Here is a 16,294-nt window from a genome sequence, read left to right on the forward strand (position 1 = left end):
TTGCCATTCTACCTACATTCTAGGCACGCATAATGTAGAGCTCGGCCAATCATTTGGAGTCTCCTTTTTATGGCGAGTTGACAGCAGGTTGGAAGCTCAATTGATGCTTCTTCTCATTTTGTTTTCATGTTCGTTAGATGAAGGGGCTTACTCATTTAACATCTCGGTACGGCGGCGAGATATCCGAATCACAACTGATTTTTGCATGATCGAAGTTTAATTGTTTCTTGATTGAGGCATCATGGCGTCAATGATTTTCGTTGGCTTGGTTACAGTGCATGTAGGCAGTCTAATTAACTTTAATAACCACGTTTCCCAACAATCATGGATTGATTAACAATAAAGCATACTTGTACAACGTGTAAACCTGCAAGTAGCCGGAAAAGTTGTGATTATTTTGTCATTACCCCGGATTTCCCCAGACTTTAGCTTTTTTCGGCTCTCAAGCCTTGTGACCCCATGTTTTATGGGGTCGGAAATGTTGAGAAATTTTCCCACCTACAATGAGAGTCCGATGGACGGATCGACAGTCTAATTTCCCCTCTTTGCAATCCTATATCAGAAGACAGAAAATCTTAAGTAAGAATCTCAACAGGCCCTCCTTCCATTTTCATTCATTCAAAACAAGATTTTAATTTCCGGAAAATGGAGAAGGGCACAAAAGTGGAACTCGTTCGGAATTAATTTCATTCACATCGGGGTCGGTACTTTTTATATTGCTTACATCTTTGGACATGAATCCACCGAGTGTCCACAGTTCGGTACCTATTTGTATCTAAAAGTGTACTTTCAATATTTTTAGATGTCAAAAAATATTGCATGGATGTATCTTTCCGGCAAAATTGTAACCCATTGGTGGGATGGGCGAGGATCTACCATCAAAATTTCTGTATCTATTCACACTTGTGTGATGAGAAGAGTGGACAAAGTCGTTCACGGGTTCTTCTACGGAGGTCGCGGTCATTTTGGAAGAGATTATAGGCTCTTTCAGGGTATATACGCTGTAAGGCTCTATAATTCGTTGGATTTGATTAGGATCTATAAAGTCTGATCTCCGCTTTACCCGAATAAATTAATAATGCCTGTATCCTAAACTCAATTAGACTCTAGATCAATCTAAAACTATAATGCTTAAAGCTTATAGGCTTATCGAGCCTAATATGGGCTTAAAATTATCTGAACATAGACCCTATAGTATCCAGTTAGTGTGCTTAATTATAAGCATCTATAGGGCTACCTAGTCTCTTCTAAAATGACCGCGACCTCCGTACGCGGTTACAGATATACCGAAAATGCTGAACCCCCTTTGAACTTGGAATGTTCAAAAGATACGTGATCGCCAGTTGAAATGGTCGATCTTTGCATGTACATTGTTTCTTCCTCACCTCTCCCTCTATTGTCAAAATGAAGTCTTCGGTGTTTTCATTCGTTACTGCTTCCCTATTGGCCCTACCAGCTCTCGTGGTTGGTCAACTTTCCGGCACAGTTGGTCCCACCACTACAACAGCTCAAAAAGCTGCGGTGAAGATCTGTAACATTCTCGACTACGGTGGTGTTGCTTCTGCTACCACCGACAATGGACCTGCTATTTTGAAAGCATGGACAGCATGTATAGACGGAGGTGAAGGTATGATATCTTAAAGTCTTCTTCGATATCGTCGTGCTATTACTAACTAATTGCAAGTCTACATCCCCTCTGGAAGTTATGGTCTCGGCACTTGGGTCACCCTCACTGGAGGAACTGGTGTATCCATTAACTTGGAGGGAACTATCTATCGAACTGGGTAAGGAACCACATCATTGATCAAACAATTACGGCACTCACTGACAAATATTCGTGCTAGTACTGCGAGTGGAAACATGATTTTCATCGAACATACAACCGATTTCGAATTTTACAGCGGTAACTCTAAGGGTGCTATCCAGGGTTACGGTTACGTCTTCCACTCGGGTCAGTAGTCCATTGTCCCAAAACAATTAAGTCTTTGTGCTGACTGTATCTTTAGCGGGCACATATGGTCCAAGAATATTGCGTCTTTACCAAGTTACAAGCTTTTCAGTTCATGGTATCGTTTTAGTTGATTGTAAGTATTCACTTATTCGTCGTTCTCTGTCTGCATCGTACTAATCCCTTCTCATAGCTCCTGCATTCCATCTCGTACTCGACACCTGCACAGACGGTGAATTATACAATTTGGTCATTCGTGGTGGCAATGAGGGCGGTTTGGATGGTGTTGATATCTGGGGAACCAATATCTGGGCACACGATATCGAAGTCACAAACAAAGATGAATGTGTTACTGTCAAGGTGCGACATCAATATTATCTCTGCGAGAAGAAAAACTCTCTAACTGTTCACAGAGTCCTGCAAGCTACATCTTAGTCGAAAACATCTACTGCAATTGGTCAGGAGGAAGTGCCATTGGAAGTCTTGGTGCTGATACTGGTAAGCTTTGCTTCCCCTCGACTATACTCTCTAACTAACACCTATCCAAGCAATCTCCAATGTCGAGTACAACCACGTTTACTCCCAAAACTGCAACCAAATGATGATGATCAAATCAAACGGAGGTTCCGGTAGCTTCAAAAGTGCAACATTCAACAATTTCATGGGACATAGCAATGCCTACACCCTTGACATTGACAGTGCCTGGACCGGACAATCCGTCGTAGCCGGCAGTGGCGTCACCTACTCCGACTTGACCTTCTCTCACTGGCACGGCACCTGTGCAAACGGTGCAGCCAGAGCTCCTATTCAATTATTCTGTCCCGCCGCCATCCCTTGCAAGGACATCACCATCTCCAGTTTCTACATCTGGACCGACACCGGATCTTCGGAATTGTACAAGTGCAACAATGCTTATGGAAGTGGACCCTGTCTCAATTCTGGAACGACTTACACAACTTACACTTCGACTGCAACCGTTACTTCTGTTCCTGCTGCGTAAGTCTTCTATTCCATTTCTGGGCTGTTGATCTCAAAGCTAACTCAAAATTAAGTTCATATGCCTACACCACCATGCCTGGAGAAATTACACAGGGTCTAGGTATTACCGTTAGTATCGCCATCCCAACTCATCCCGCATCATACTACCCCGGTATTGCTCCTTATAGCGCCCTCGCATAAGATAAACTCGTGTTTTGAGTAACTCGTTGATTGATGTTCGCGCTTAATCGCCGCGATATCGTCTTGTATATCGAACCTCGTGTTCGAATTTGAAAATACTTTATTCCTTGTATATAGTCTCACGCTTGAAAAATTGTACATATTACCTTGAATTTGTGTTCTTGTGTTCTTGCTTCAAAATGTTGATAGTGACTCTTCTGCGTGCATGGATTGTGTTATATCGAAGCTTTGATTTTTGGTGACTAGCCCGTTAGTTTGCAAGGGTGATGTTCAATATTCTATTCGTGCGCTAGAAAGCCACTTAGAGGCACATCCCATGAGGTGCTAAACTACACAGTGATTGGTGGACCATATTCAGAGGGCGTGTCGCAAACTTTCTGTCCGTACGAGCAGATCGGGGAATTAGCTATCAACTCTCAATAACGAGGTATCCAAGAGCAGTATAATACCAAAGCGCATCAGAGTTTCGTATTCATTGAAAATTGATTGAATTCGCAAGCTGAACCCTTTTGATTTTTGTTTGTTGGTGTAGTCCAGACTATTGAAGACCCTGAAGCTTAAATACTTGATAGGTTTGGCGGGACATAAAGTTTCATGCAAGGGCAAGAAGCGGTAGAATGATAAATACCTACGGAATTCGTTTCGATGAACGTTGTGTCACCTGTCACAATGTGAAGACCAATCAGAAAATAAGGTTCGGGAGATGCATCGGCATCTGTTAGTAGGTAGGTATCTAGCTATTTAATAGTCTCCTATCATCAATGCATAGGTATTCAGAAGAATACGGTTGAGCGAAATCTGACATCTGGATAACAGTCCAAAGTATCTAGCTAACTCTGAACTCTAAATCGAAGTCGAGGTGAATTGGCAAAGGCTTGATAGTTCCGATGTTTATCATCTAGGTCAATGGTTTTGCGGATCCCGTCAAGCTAAGTGCGATGAAGGCCCCTTGTTTCACTCTGACTATGTTTTGTGTACCCATGTATTCGTCCGACTTAGATAGCCGATACCATCATGTAAATAAAGCTGCCCAGAGTCCATGCCCAGATGCGGTACAAGTGTTATGGTCAGAATATCACTTCATTAAACGATGTATAGTTTTTGACGTGTCTCAAAAGCTCGCGGAGAGTATCTAACTACCTCGAACTCCCTACACAGAGTCGTTAATAAAATCTCCGATGTCAAGACTCGGATATTTAAGAACGAAAGAATTTTGCTAGCCAAGGGTATGCCCACCAGTGGTTGCACGGACTCACGGGACAACGTGACAGGAAAGCACAATTTCATACCAAAAAGAGCTATTTTAATAATTCAATTAAAATTCAATATATCATTGAATTCTTTCAAAGTTGAGATATATAATTCTTTAAGTATCAAATAATCTTTCTTTTGAAAGTGATTTGAATAAAATGCAATTTGAGCTCAAAATACAAATAGTACGCTTTTCTATTAAAAAATTTGGTGGGGAATTATATATTCTATTATCAAGACTTCAATCTTGATTCTTTTGATTCCAATTTTTTTCTATATAAAATCTTCATGCTTAAAAACTCTTTATCTGAATTTCAAATAAATTCAATTTTAATTTTAATTTTGATTGAATTATTAAAATCGCTCTTTTTGGTGTGAAATTGTGTTTTCCCTCTTGAGTGTCCCGTGAGTCCGTGCACCCACTGGTGGCCTGCTATCATTTGAGTGAAACGGACTCTTGTTCTAGAGATCCTAGCTTCTGGATCTGTGGAGCCGTGTCGTGTAGTTGACAGGCATTGTCTTTGAAGAGCATCCTGGATACATTCTTCCTTTTTTCCTTTTTCCGTCCTTCGTATTTTGAGTTGCTCAATCTTTCGGCTTTTTCGGACGGCTCGAATTCATGAATGTTGATGCATCTAAATTATGACTTTGCCATGCGCTTTTTTTGCATCATTTTTGGTAATCTCCCTCGAGACGCGCTGCTTCACGCTGCTTTATTCCTGGCACGTTGCTCAATTCTTTTGTGTTATGGACAATGTGATGGCTATTCCATCCGTTTGCCATAATTTAGCTCACAGCATATCGTGCAATTCTCCTTGGGAATTTGCAATACATTTAAGGGTAGAAGGAAGGGCGCCGGCAAGAAGTTGTTTGTGATATCCCGTCATTCAACCAGCAATCACGTCAAGGCCGACTCGTGTTGGTAGACATTCCTTCAAGGCATCAAGTGCTTCAGTCATTAATTGGATGATCAAAGTTTGATATTCATTTGTTTCAAAAATTTCAGTTCTTTTACATTTGAATTGAATTGAAACTAATGTTAGTACCTCAAAAGATACCAATTTTCTAGGTCTTTGTACTTATGCGTGGGTCATGTAAGGAGTGGCTACAACAGCATTAAGATTGACTTTTTATCGCGCTTCCAAGATGTTTCAATATAAAGTGGGAGTCCAATTATCGGCCAGCTACAGCTTCAGACGAGATTCTGCCAGCTGATGCAACAGAGTAGTTAGTCCAGTGAAGTCCGGAATCTCTTTTAACCAAAGCCTCAACAATCATGATTCAATCATCAGTGTAATCGAATCCCACTTCAGAATTTGAGATGATGGCCATAAATCTTCCAGTGAAGTCTGCCCGATGGTGTAGATTGCAGCCATCCTGCGCAGATAGCGCAGCTGAATGATATCTCTGCCAAGAGTCGGGTGTGTTGAGAGCGTCAGCTTAAGGGACGTAGTGAAGGCTGGCGATATCTCACGAGAAAACCCCTTCCAGCTCCTTTATGATGCCAATGCTATGAGAGTCAATCATGACAGTAGAATCCTAGACCAGCCGACTTTTGATCTCTTCAATAGATTGAAACAAAGATCATTGCTAACAATGCATATCAGGTTATAGATAGGTTGCAGTTCTGTACAATCTTCGAATCCGTCCGTCATTATTTTGCCCTGGCATAGATTCATCAACAACAATATTGTCATGTATGCGCCGGCTTCAATACGATAAAGCTCGTTCAAAGGGTTCAATGTAGTGATAGGACGTAGCTCATGCCTTGAAATGGCTTTTGTGCTTCCCTTTGCCCGCGAAATGTTCGGTGAAAATTTCTCGACAGCTTCCATACCTATCCCTTTCCCTTGAAATTTCCTATCTTGATATCTCAAAACGATCTCACACCATGATTTTCGCAGGATTCGAAGAGGTCATATACAAAGATGACAAAAGTGACTGGTGAGGTATTGGGCGAAGATTTCAAGGTGTGTGTTGTGAACTGTGCCAGGGGTTTTGTCCCATGATATATAAATCCTCCACTGGCCATCTCCAATATTGCAAAGGCTTTGAGGTGGAGTTGGCCTCATGTCGACACTATAACAACGCAATACTCAGAAACTGATACCCTAAGCAAGTATTGAAAGTGACTTGGTAGGACAAAAGTCGTGCCAAGGCCATAATTAATTGGCGTCGCGGCATCTTTAATAAGCTAGCGTTAGACGATTAGCGACGTTCGCGACGGGAGGGAAGGGAAGATCAACTGAAAGCATGTTGCGACCCAAACAGCTTAATAGCCAAACCTTTCAACGCTAGTTCATTTTGGCACTATTCGACATTAGCCAACCCCAGACCACCGTAATGTTCCAGCGTTATATGGGACTCAAATTTGATGAATTACCTCACGTTAAAACTTGCGAGAACTTTTTCAAGAAGCGATCTCATATCAAGAAAAGAAAAATAGCCTGAGACTTGTATTGATCCTCAACCCTACATTCCTATTCCAATAACGAAACCTAGACAACGGTATTGAGCTCAGCAACAAACGATTGAGAATCTTTCAAACTATCGACAGCCTGTTTGAGGTGTTCTACATTGTCCATGGCCATTTTTCGTTGCTGTACATGTCAGACAAAATTCAATGATCTTTCAGGAGACTTACTTCAATTCCACTCCAACCAATCAATCCTAAGAAAAATCTCTCCGGCAAGTTTACACTAACACCACTCAGAATGTGTGTACCTTTCAACGCCTTTGCAAATGCTTCCCATGCTGTTTTGGCTGCATTTTCTTTCTCAGAGTCTTCATGAATGTTGATTCTAAAGACTTCGATTATTGGGAACGCGAAGATATCTTTTGGTGAGAGATCAGTCTCGTATACTTCTGGCCTCGGTGGTGCAGTAATATGTGGCTTTAACTGTGCAATAAGGGTTGGAATCTGTTCGCTCTTTACAAAATCATGAAAATATTTCGAGTCCTCCCATTCTGTGTTATATCAGCTCCATTTCTGTGGAGTTTTTCATCAAAGCACTCACCAATGCCCAGAATTGGATTGAATGAAGGCTCTGCTACGGCTACATTGTTCTCGATCAATTTGTGTCCGGCCGCACCAAGCACGAAACCGGGAGCTGAAGTTATGATAGATCTAAGTGATGGAACAATAATGTTGCTAAAAGCATCGCGTGCTTCATCTGATTGAACCAATGAAGGCCTAATAAGCTCGGTGAAAGGCATCTTGAGGATAGATTTTGGTGATATGGAGTGTATAAGTTTTATTCATGGACCGATTGAAGAGAAGATACCTACATGAAGCTGATATCAAGTCGATCGAGTGGTACTTATATATCTCGATATCCGTCTCATATTGTCTACTTTAGTTGCGCTGGACCAATATCAGCACCACATTGTATACAGCCAAAAAAAAAATCTTAAATCTGTTTACAAGACAAAAACTCACGAAGATGAATAATGGTACACCAAAAAATACAATGTGTTAGTCAGTTCATCGCCGTGGAAATAATGAGGTAAGCAGTCAGGTACCCACTTTATGCTTACGAGCAGTGGAACTCCGCTGGAAGCTTATGTCCGTGGGCGACTACAACGGGCTCAAACTATATAACATCAAACCGGAGTGGAATTCCGCTTCAATACTGAATAATTGTATTGCACTCACGATAGGAAGTTCTAGGCTCAGTTCCATCGAAGTATAATCGATATGACTGCGGTTTTAGTCCACCAAAGCAAGACTCGGAAGAAGGCGTGTACGGCTTGTGTCAAAGCAAAACGGAGGTGCGATTTATTGTTGCCAGCATGCTCCAGGTGCAATACAAAGGATCTGAGTTGTGTTTATGTAAGTGAATCGTTCGGCCTTATTGTATCATAGCGGTACCGTGATGCATAGAATGCTGAAATTGTGGATATAGGTGAATGAGATATCGCGGAAGAAATCAACAAGATCTTCACATCGTCCTAAATCAACCACGGTTCCTGTGGAGAGCATTGCGACAGCACAAATCTTCACTGATTCGTATGAGGCATGTCTTGATTCGTTGCCCTACGACAGCATATCGCTCTTGGATTACCAAGATCAACAATCTAACCAGGATCTCGCATCGTGGAATTCCACCAGCAACACCGCCCTTTTTTTCCCACCTGACATGTCATTTCAAATCACCAATCCACTTGCATCACTTGATCCTCAGACCCTGTCTCTCTCTGTCGATTCATTCCCATCACCTTACTTATCTATTCAAGTTCCTCCTCGCAACACCCTTAGCCCTGCTCAAATCGCCTATATCTCAACCCAATTGAAATCATTCGTTTCGTCCTTCGCACTCCACTCCCACAACTCTTTTATCCATCCTCTCTCATCCCATAATCTTGGTAAACCCCTACCCACTCCATATACCGACGCACTTTCTATCTGTGCACTTCATACCCTCGGCTCTCCTCATGTCTTCTCGATTCTCGACTCTAAAATCTCTGACCTTATTTCCTCGAGTGAAAAAGATTATTGGCGCTCATCCGAATGGCTTATTGCAGTCCAAGTCTTGAATCTATATCAAATCATCCGTCTCTGGTCCTCAAATGAAAGACAAAAGAAAAACGCCGAAAGACACATACCGTTGCTAATGCAATGGACAAATCAACTACAAATTGAATATGTAGGATTATTAGCACAAGGTATGGATACACGGCTTCCCACAGACGATGTCCATAGTAATGGCAGCAAGCTTCAAGATTATGCAGAGAGATGGGTACTTCTGGAAAGTATACGACGAGCCGTCATGATTAGTATGGTTATCCAATGCTTATATGGCGTGATGAAGGATGGGCATTTAGGAGGGTTGTTGCCTCTATTATTTCGCCTACCGGTCAGTGTTCAAGCAGGTAAAATATGGGAAATTTTAGGTAGGAAAGTTCTGAATGAACAACGGACATGGGAAGATCAATCTGAAGATTCTACAAATGTCGAGTTTGGAGAGATTTATGAATATAAATGTTGGAGCGAGGGCTGGACGATTGGGATTGTGGGAGGAGGCGAATTGGAACAGGAGATTTATGAAAGGATGTTGTTGGTAGCCTGTCCCATGACTAGAGCGATTGAAAAGTGGGGAGGAGATATGGAGTCGGAGTATGGAGAGGTAGAATTGCCAATTGTGGAGGGTTTGGAGATGGGTGGTCTAAATGATTAGGTTCTTTGGGGACATGAGAGGTTAGATTTGGAGGCGTTTTCAGCAAAGGCGTTACGGTTAAATACGCTGCTCTTTCTTTGCTCGATGGATAAGATAGCATTGATGATACTTCAGATCAATCACTTGCGGGGTTTCCACTCGATACAGAGAAGTTTTGAATAATTTTGAAACTACAATGGTCACTTTCCCCCCCAAAAATTAAGAAATTCCACGAATCTTTAATTAAGCACGGTTTAGATGCCCCTCAGACGGGGTGAAACATATCCAGTCCTACTATGCCCCATCACGGAACAACAATCAACTTAAACGGATTCAACAATCCTCACGAACAACTAGACGGCAGATATTTCTTCGGGGACTCAAACTCCCTTTCTCAAAACCACAAAGTGTGGCTCGTAATTCTCCTCTACCATCCTCACATCAATAAACTATTTGCAATTATAATGTAAGTCTTGTTTTGAAAATCGTTAAATCATTTGGATATATACGTTAAAATATGTACGACGAAAAACCAGCAAGACCCCATGCAATTATACACATATCACACCCTTTTGAGCTCCCATTAAAACCCCCAATTAAGCCTCTTCACATTTCTCCAAAGCCTTGTTGAAAATCTGCACAAAGTTCCATACATCCTCATACGTGTTGTAGAGTGGTACAGGCGCCACACGAATGACATCTGGTTTTCTCTTATCGGCAACAATACCTGCGTCTTCGAGCATGTCTGAGAGAGTTTCTAAACGTCCGGGTTTTAATAGAACGCTAAGTTGTGTTCCTCTTGCTGAAGGATCGGAAGGGGTGATGATGCGGAAAGCAGGGGAATCTGAGGTATTGGTTGATAAGAGGAGATGTTCGAGGTAGGCGGTTAGATGAAGAGTTTTTTGAGAGATCTCAGCCATGGATGTTTGGTTGAATATTGAGAGGGCAGCGCAGAGAGATGTGAGATCGACAACTGAGGGGTTGCTGACTTGGTAGCCGGAGGCACCGGGAGAGGGACGGAATTCTAGAAATTTGTTAATATCCGTCTGAGCGCAAAAGATGAGATAGAAAGAACTTACTGTTGTTCATCAAGAATCGACAACTTTGATCTCCTCCGTACCATCCCATCAATCTATGTCTGTACTTTGGCTTCTCTTCTCCTTCACTGTAATCTACTTCACCATGTCTCTCATGCACATATGCACCCGCGATACTTCCAGGTCCGGCATTCATATACTTATATGTACACCAAACCGCAAAATCGACATTCCAATCATGAAGTTGTAGTGGGACATTTCCAGCTGCATGTGCTAAATCCCATCCTACCATCAATCCCTTAGATTGTGCATATGCTGTGATAGTCTTGATATCGAAAAGTTGTCCGGTGTAGTATTGAATACCGGGTAAGAGGAGAAGAGCGGTAGTGGATGCATGCTCGTCAATTGTGCGGAGGATTTTCTCAGTAGAAATCTCATAGCTTCCCTCATCTGGTGCAATCATCACCATAGCCTCTTCGGGATTATATCCATGTCCTCTAATTTGTGACTCGATAGCATAATGATCACTGGGGAATGCTTTCCATTCCATAATAATCTTACTCTTTTCCGGAGTAGGTGTGTAAAAAGAAGCCATCAATAAATGTAAATTTGTAGTCAAAGTACCCATGATCGCAACTTCGGAAGCCTTGGCTCCTACAATGGGTGCACATTGCTTGGAAGCATGTTCGGCGAGCAACTGCCATTGTGTTAGAGGAGAATCTTCCAAATCACGGAAGTGACCGTGGACAGCAATGGAAGACCAGGTATCAAGATGAGCTTGAAGATACTCTTGAACACATTTAGGTTGGAGACCTAAACTATTTCCACAGAAGTATATGGATGATTCATCGGAAAGACCTAATTGACTGTGAGCTAATATTCATGTTGAGTCATGTGATGTGATGGCGGGGTATGCGAGTAGAAGGCACAGTGTAAACGAACCTGGTTTTGCAAGCTTCTTTGTTTTAATGTTGGCTTTGGATGGAATAATGAATTGATCGCGAAACCTTCGCATATGATCTTTAGCATCAAGTGATTGCGCGAATTCAAGTGTATTTGCTTTGGATGAAAAGGTTGGCTTCTCAACCTTGGTCGATGGCTGCTCTTCCTTTGCTATGGAACCCATTTTGCTGAGATGGCGAAATCTGGTGGGAGTGTTGATATACAACTACAAATCTGGTTGATATTATATTATATTGAGATGCAATTGTTTCTCTCTTAAAAACAGAATAAGATGGATGAAACTGATCTGATTCGAAAGATCAACGACAACGTCAAGTCTGATCACTTTGTAGGCGATCCTGTTCTTCATTCAGTCTCATCGTGCTGTCATCGATATCCGTGTTCCGTCGGAATAAGCAAAGTTTCCTCTGCATCCGCTTCCGCATCCGTGTTCCGTCTCCACATATTTAGCTTCCTCCTCCTATTCTTACGCGATAACAAATCACGCGCATGGTATCACTATTCTCTGTGAATGGATACGGGTATTGTGGAAATGCCCGAAACTCTCCTTGTCGTATATTATACGGCGTAACAGAGGTATGAGACGAAAGTAGAAAAGTAAAACTAGTATCCTTCTGTTTTGAATCAAGAGTCTATTGAATTCTCACTAGTTGTTTCTATCATTATCCCAAGTTTCGTGTATAAGCAAAAGTGAAAAGTTACAGCATAACAAAAGCCGTGCTTGAATTACCATTTTATTGTCTTTTCGTTGCATCCTGCTTCTCCTGCATATTCCTCAACAAAACCTTCAATTCCTTTCAGAATGCTTGGTCCATTGAATATCAATCTCGCCGAATTTGGAGTTTCGACGGAGAATGGGTTCCTTCCAGATGTTAATCCTCTTCCACGATTGAGTGCCTACGTCGAGTGGGAAGATCTAGTAGACGAGATCCCCTTTCTACTCAAGGAAGGATTGTTCAGACAACATGCCGATGCTTTACCTATACTCGATACATCGAGTTTAAAAGAGGAAGATGAATGGCGGAGAGCTTACCATCTGTTATCTTTCATGACACATTCATATATCTGGGGAGGAAAAGTTCCATCAGAGGTAAACGAGCCCTAACATCACAATTGACGTATTCTTATACTAACAACAACAGTTATTACCCCCTCAAATATCGAAACCCTTCCTAGTCGTTTCATCCCACCTTGGTCTCCCCCCAACCGCCACATACGCCGCTCTCAATCTCTGGAATTTCACCAGTAGTTCCTCAACGCAAGATCTCACCGATCTAGACAAACTCTCCTGTCAACACACCTTCACCAATACCCCCGATGAATCCTGGTTCTACCTCGTCTCCGTCGCCATCGAAGCCCGCGGCGCAGAAGTCATCCCCTTAATGATACAAGCTATGAATGCAGTTCGCTCTGACGAACCAGAAATCTTAATATACTGCCTCGAAAAATTCTCAACTTGTATACAAGATTGTGGTAAAATCCTTGAACGCATGTATGAAAAATGTGATCCCGAGGTCTTCTACCACATCATCCGACCCTTTCTAGCAGGTAGCAAAAACATGTCGGCAGCTGGTCTGCCAAGGGGTGTATTCTATGATGAGGGCAACGGAAGTGGGGAATGGAGAATGTACAGTGGAGGGAGCAACGCACAGAGTAGTTTGATACAATTCTGGGATGCGGTGCTAGGTGTCAAACACGTACCTACCAGACCTATGGGCAAACCACAGAGTGAAACCGTGGAGCCTAAGAAAGGTTGTCATGGATTCTTAGAAGTATGTTCACCCTCTCTTCTTTATCTTCACCCCATACCATGAATCTTCCCACTAACATCCGTCCAGGAAATGCGCAACTACATGCCCGGCTCGCACCGCGCCTTCCTCAACCAAATCTCCGAAATCTCTCCCATCCACACCTACGTCGACTCATCAATCTGTTCCTCCTCCGTCACAAAGGCCTACAATCAAGCTGTTGAAACCCTCACCGAATTCCGCAACATCCACATCCAAATCGTAACACGATACATTATTAATCCATCTCGGAAAGCGATGGCTCAAGGCACGGAAAAAGAAAACGCGGGGTTGAATCTAGCGGTTGCGACGACGAAGAAGGGAGGAAAGGATGTTAGAGGAACGGGAGGAACGCAGTTGATTCCGTTTTTGAAACAGAGTAGAGATGAGACGAGGAATATGGTTGTAGACGTTGTGGAGAGTCCGTGAATGAGATGAGGGAGAAAAAGTTAATGATGTATATATGGGATGGCGTTTAGTTATGATTCATGATATAGATAATAATACCCAATGATGTTTTGAAGCAAAAATCTCTAGATACCTCAAATTTGCGGAGGAGTGTATATACAAGTGTTGGATCCAGCCAATCCCTTCAGTCTACCTAGGTGATCAATCTACTAAAATTCGTACACAAGTCAGTCAAATCATCGCTATAACTTGCCCACGTAGCCCGTGAATTCCGGAATTCACACTACTCAAACTCCCCATTCATTACCACCCATCCGACAATTCACCCACAAAGCAACACGTTCGCTTCCCCTTCATCTGGAATTCTATCCTTTAATAACCGAAAGCTCACCAGCAATCACCACAACAAAACCCCGACAAACTCATCTTCCATATCATCCTATCTTCCGACTCCCATTATTTCCATCCGACTCCCCATCAAAGCAAACTATCTTAGCTCTTAGGAAAGACGAAACCAAAGTAAAAGCATTGTTTCAATGGTTACTGGATCGGTATCAACGAGTTTTCCTTGGGATCTGAATCTGGAATTCGTCATGTCATATGTTGAAACTTAATTACAATGTTATGCTACTGAGACGCGGTCAAAAAGAGGCAATTTGAAATACGAGTGACCGATAGAAACAATTCATCTGCTTGAAAAGCCCCGCGGACCAAACTTTGGCTCTGCAGAGGTATGTCGCATCATATCCGCAATGGAAAAACGAAACCGCCAAATAGTGAAATTCATTGTCATGTGTAATTCGTATGTACTCATAATCCCACAAACACAAGCTAAAAACATTGAAGTGAAGGTGCACTTCCGCAATTCCTTCTCAGACTTCCAAGATTTTTCAACAACTCCCTAAATAGTAAATACCCTCCTACTATATACAACTACCTATCTACCTACATACAATATTAACCCTCTCTGTGCTTTCATATATATACATATAATAGTAAGATCACAACTTACTCTCCTTTCCCTTTCCCTCTCCTCCATCTGATCCCTTTACTTCAATAATTAGTTTCCCAAATTGTTTTCCCCCTTTCATATCCTCAAATAATTCTTCAATCTCCCCTAAATTATCGAGCCCCTTTACGACTTTTGATACTACTGGTTTGATCTTGTGTTCATTAACGAATTGAACCATTTCTTTGAATTCTTTTCGGGATCCCATTGTTGAGCCTTTGAGCTCGAGATTCATCAGGTTGGCAGGCATGGACCAGTCCATTTTGGGGGAGATGGTCATGCCGTATTGGACTATTGTACCGCCAAGCTGTGATAGAAAGTTAGTTTTCTTGTTTATGAGATGATAGAGCTTCTTGGGTTGATTTCATGGGAGTAAAGAAGTATGAAAGAAAGAAAATACCTTCAACAACTTCGTCGCCTTCCTAACAATATCTCCTCCCGCCCCATCAACAATCAAATCCAATGATCCCTTCCCATACCCCTTCAATAATCCCTTCAACTCCTTCTCCCACCCCTCACTCTTATAACTCACCCCTCCTTTCGCACCCAATCCCTTCGCCTTCTCAATCTTCCCTTGATCCCCACTACTAACGAAAACATTACTCCCCAACCCCACCGCAAACTGCAACACACTCAACGCGACCCCACCCCCAATTCCCGTGATCAAAATATTCTTCCCCGTCCCCACATTCCCCTCTCCCCCCTTCACAACCAAGGCCCTCCACCCCGTCAATCCACAAAGCGGCAGCGCCGCCGCCTCCTCATCGCTCAAATGCGCAGGCGCCTCTTCCACCTCCTCCTGCTCAATGACCACCTCTTCAATAAGCGTTCCAATGGGAATCGTACTCGTGCCCCCTAGAATTTTATATCCGCCTGCATCTTCAGGGCCGAAGGGATCGGAATGCCAGCCGCGGCCGGGAGTGAGAATCACGCGTTTCCCGAGCCAGGATTTCGAGGCGGCGGAACCGATCTGAGAGACGTAGCCGCAGGCGTCGGCGCAGAGTGGGGTGGTGAAGGAGGGGGAGGGATAGAGATGTTGACGGAGGAATAGGTCTCGGTGGTTGAGAGCTACGGTATGGATTTGGATTAGGAGGGAGGTAGGGGATAGGGAAGGGGTGGCATGTTGGGTTACTTCGAGACTGGGGGTTGTTAGAAGTGGATTGAATGGGTTTTAGGCAGCAATTGAGAGATGGGGCGATTTGAGAAAGAAATTGAAGGGAAAACACACGGATAGTAAACCTTCCCCGGTTTCCCACCCTCGATCTTCTGCATTGTAATCGCTCTTGGCATGATGGCGTTTGTTCCCTGAGGACTGTTATCTCGAGGCTTGTCGTCCTGCAGTGCAATCGATGAAACAGATTGTTCAGGATACAATCTACACTCAATGGAAGATTCAACTATGCAGACTCGGCAGAGTAAACAATAAGGTTATCCGCACCCAAGCATGAAGAAAGATAGATTGATAAGCCTTAGCTCCCCGAATCCCCACTTAGTAAGCTAAAGGATCAAACACCCCCACGTTTCCCGCAGTTTGCCTCGGTAATACTCCGGCCCGC

At 42.9% G+C, this 16,294-nt stretch overlaps 7 protein-coding genes across 7 annotated transcripts; 3 read left to right on the top strand and 4 right to left on the bottom strand.

The window, feature by feature from the left end:
- Positions 1-1,289: 1,289 nt before the first annotated feature.
- Positions 1,290-3,309, top strand: EAE98_008436 (uncharacterized protein). The gene is made up of 8 exons (XM_038956059.1): positions 1,290-1,627; positions 1,685-1,784; positions 1,845-1,951; positions 2,007-2,084; positions 2,142-2,308; positions 2,362-2,446; positions 2,497-2,944; positions 3,001-3,309. The coding sequence occupies exons 1-8, from the start codon at positions 1,405-1,407 to the stop codon at positions 3,125-3,127; spliced, it is 1,335 nt and encodes a 444-aa protein (XP_038807518.1). The 5' UTR covers positions 1,290-1,404; the 3' UTR covers positions 3,128-3,309.
- Positions 3,310-5,047: 1,738 nt separating this feature from the next.
- Positions 5,048-5,265, bottom strand: EAE98_008437 (uncharacterized protein; the record flags this gene model as incomplete). Its single annotated transcript, XM_038956060.1, has 2 exons — positions 5,048-5,141; positions 5,174-5,265. 2 exons carry the CDS (start codon positions 5,263-5,265, stop codon positions 5,048-5,050), a joined length of 186 nt encoding a protein of 61 aa, XP_038807519.1.
- A 1,611-nt stretch (positions 5,266-6,876) lies between these two features.
- On the bottom strand, positions 6,877-7,594 carry EAE98_008438 (uncharacterized protein; the record flags this gene model as incomplete). Its single annotated transcript, XM_038956061.1, has 3 exons — positions 6,877-6,978; positions 7,023-7,345; positions 7,396-7,594. 3 exons carry the CDS (start codon positions 7,592-7,594, stop codon positions 6,877-6,879), a joined length of 624 nt encoding a protein of 207 aa, XP_038807520.1.
- Positions 7,595-8,075: 481 nt separating this feature from the next.
- Positions 8,076-9,555, top strand: EAE98_008439 (uncharacterized protein; the record flags this gene model as incomplete). The annotated part of the gene is made up of 2 exons (XM_038956062.1): positions 8,076-8,210; positions 8,284-9,555. The coding sequence occupies 2 exons, from the start codon at positions 8,076-8,078 to the stop codon at positions 9,553-9,555; spliced, it is 1,407 nt and encodes a 468-aa protein (XP_038807521.1).
- A 575-nt stretch (positions 9,556-10,130) lies between these two features.
- On the bottom strand, positions 10,131-11,697 carry EAE98_008440 (uncharacterized protein; the record flags this gene model as incomplete). The annotated part of the gene is made up of 3 exons (XM_038956063.1): positions 10,131-10,558; positions 10,614-11,429; positions 11,514-11,697. 3 exons carry the CDS (start codon positions 11,695-11,697, stop codon positions 10,131-10,133), a joined length of 1,428 nt encoding a protein of 475 aa, XP_038807522.1.
- Positions 11,698-12,336: 639 nt separating this feature from the next.
- EAE98_008441 (uncharacterized protein) lies at positions 12,337-13,750 on the top strand (the record flags this gene model as incomplete). Its single annotated transcript, XM_038956064.1, has 3 exons — positions 12,337-12,624; positions 12,677-13,306; positions 13,373-13,750. The coding sequence occupies 3 exons, from the start codon at positions 12,337-12,339 to the stop codon at positions 13,748-13,750; spliced, it is 1,296 nt and encodes a 431-aa protein (XP_038807523.1).
- A 916-nt stretch (positions 13,751-14,666) lies between these two features.
- Positions 14,667-16,028, bottom strand: EAE98_008442 (uncharacterized protein; the record flags this gene model as incomplete). The annotated part of the gene is made up of 4 exons (XM_038956065.1): positions 14,667-14,674; positions 14,742-15,045; positions 15,139-15,877; positions 15,967-16,028. 4 exons carry the CDS (start codon positions 16,026-16,028, stop codon positions 14,667-14,669), a joined length of 1,113 nt encoding a protein of 370 aa, XP_038807524.1.
- Between the last annotated feature and the right edge of the window lie 266 nt (positions 16,029-16,294).

Source organism: Botrytis deweyae (assembly GCF_014898535.1).
Source record: "Botrytis deweyae strain B1 chromosome Unknown BDEW_022, whole genome shotgun sequence".
In the NCBI taxonomy this organism is placed as follows: Eukaryota; Fungi; Ascomycota; class Leotiomycetes; order Helotiales; family Sclerotiniaceae; genus Botrytis; species Botrytis deweyae.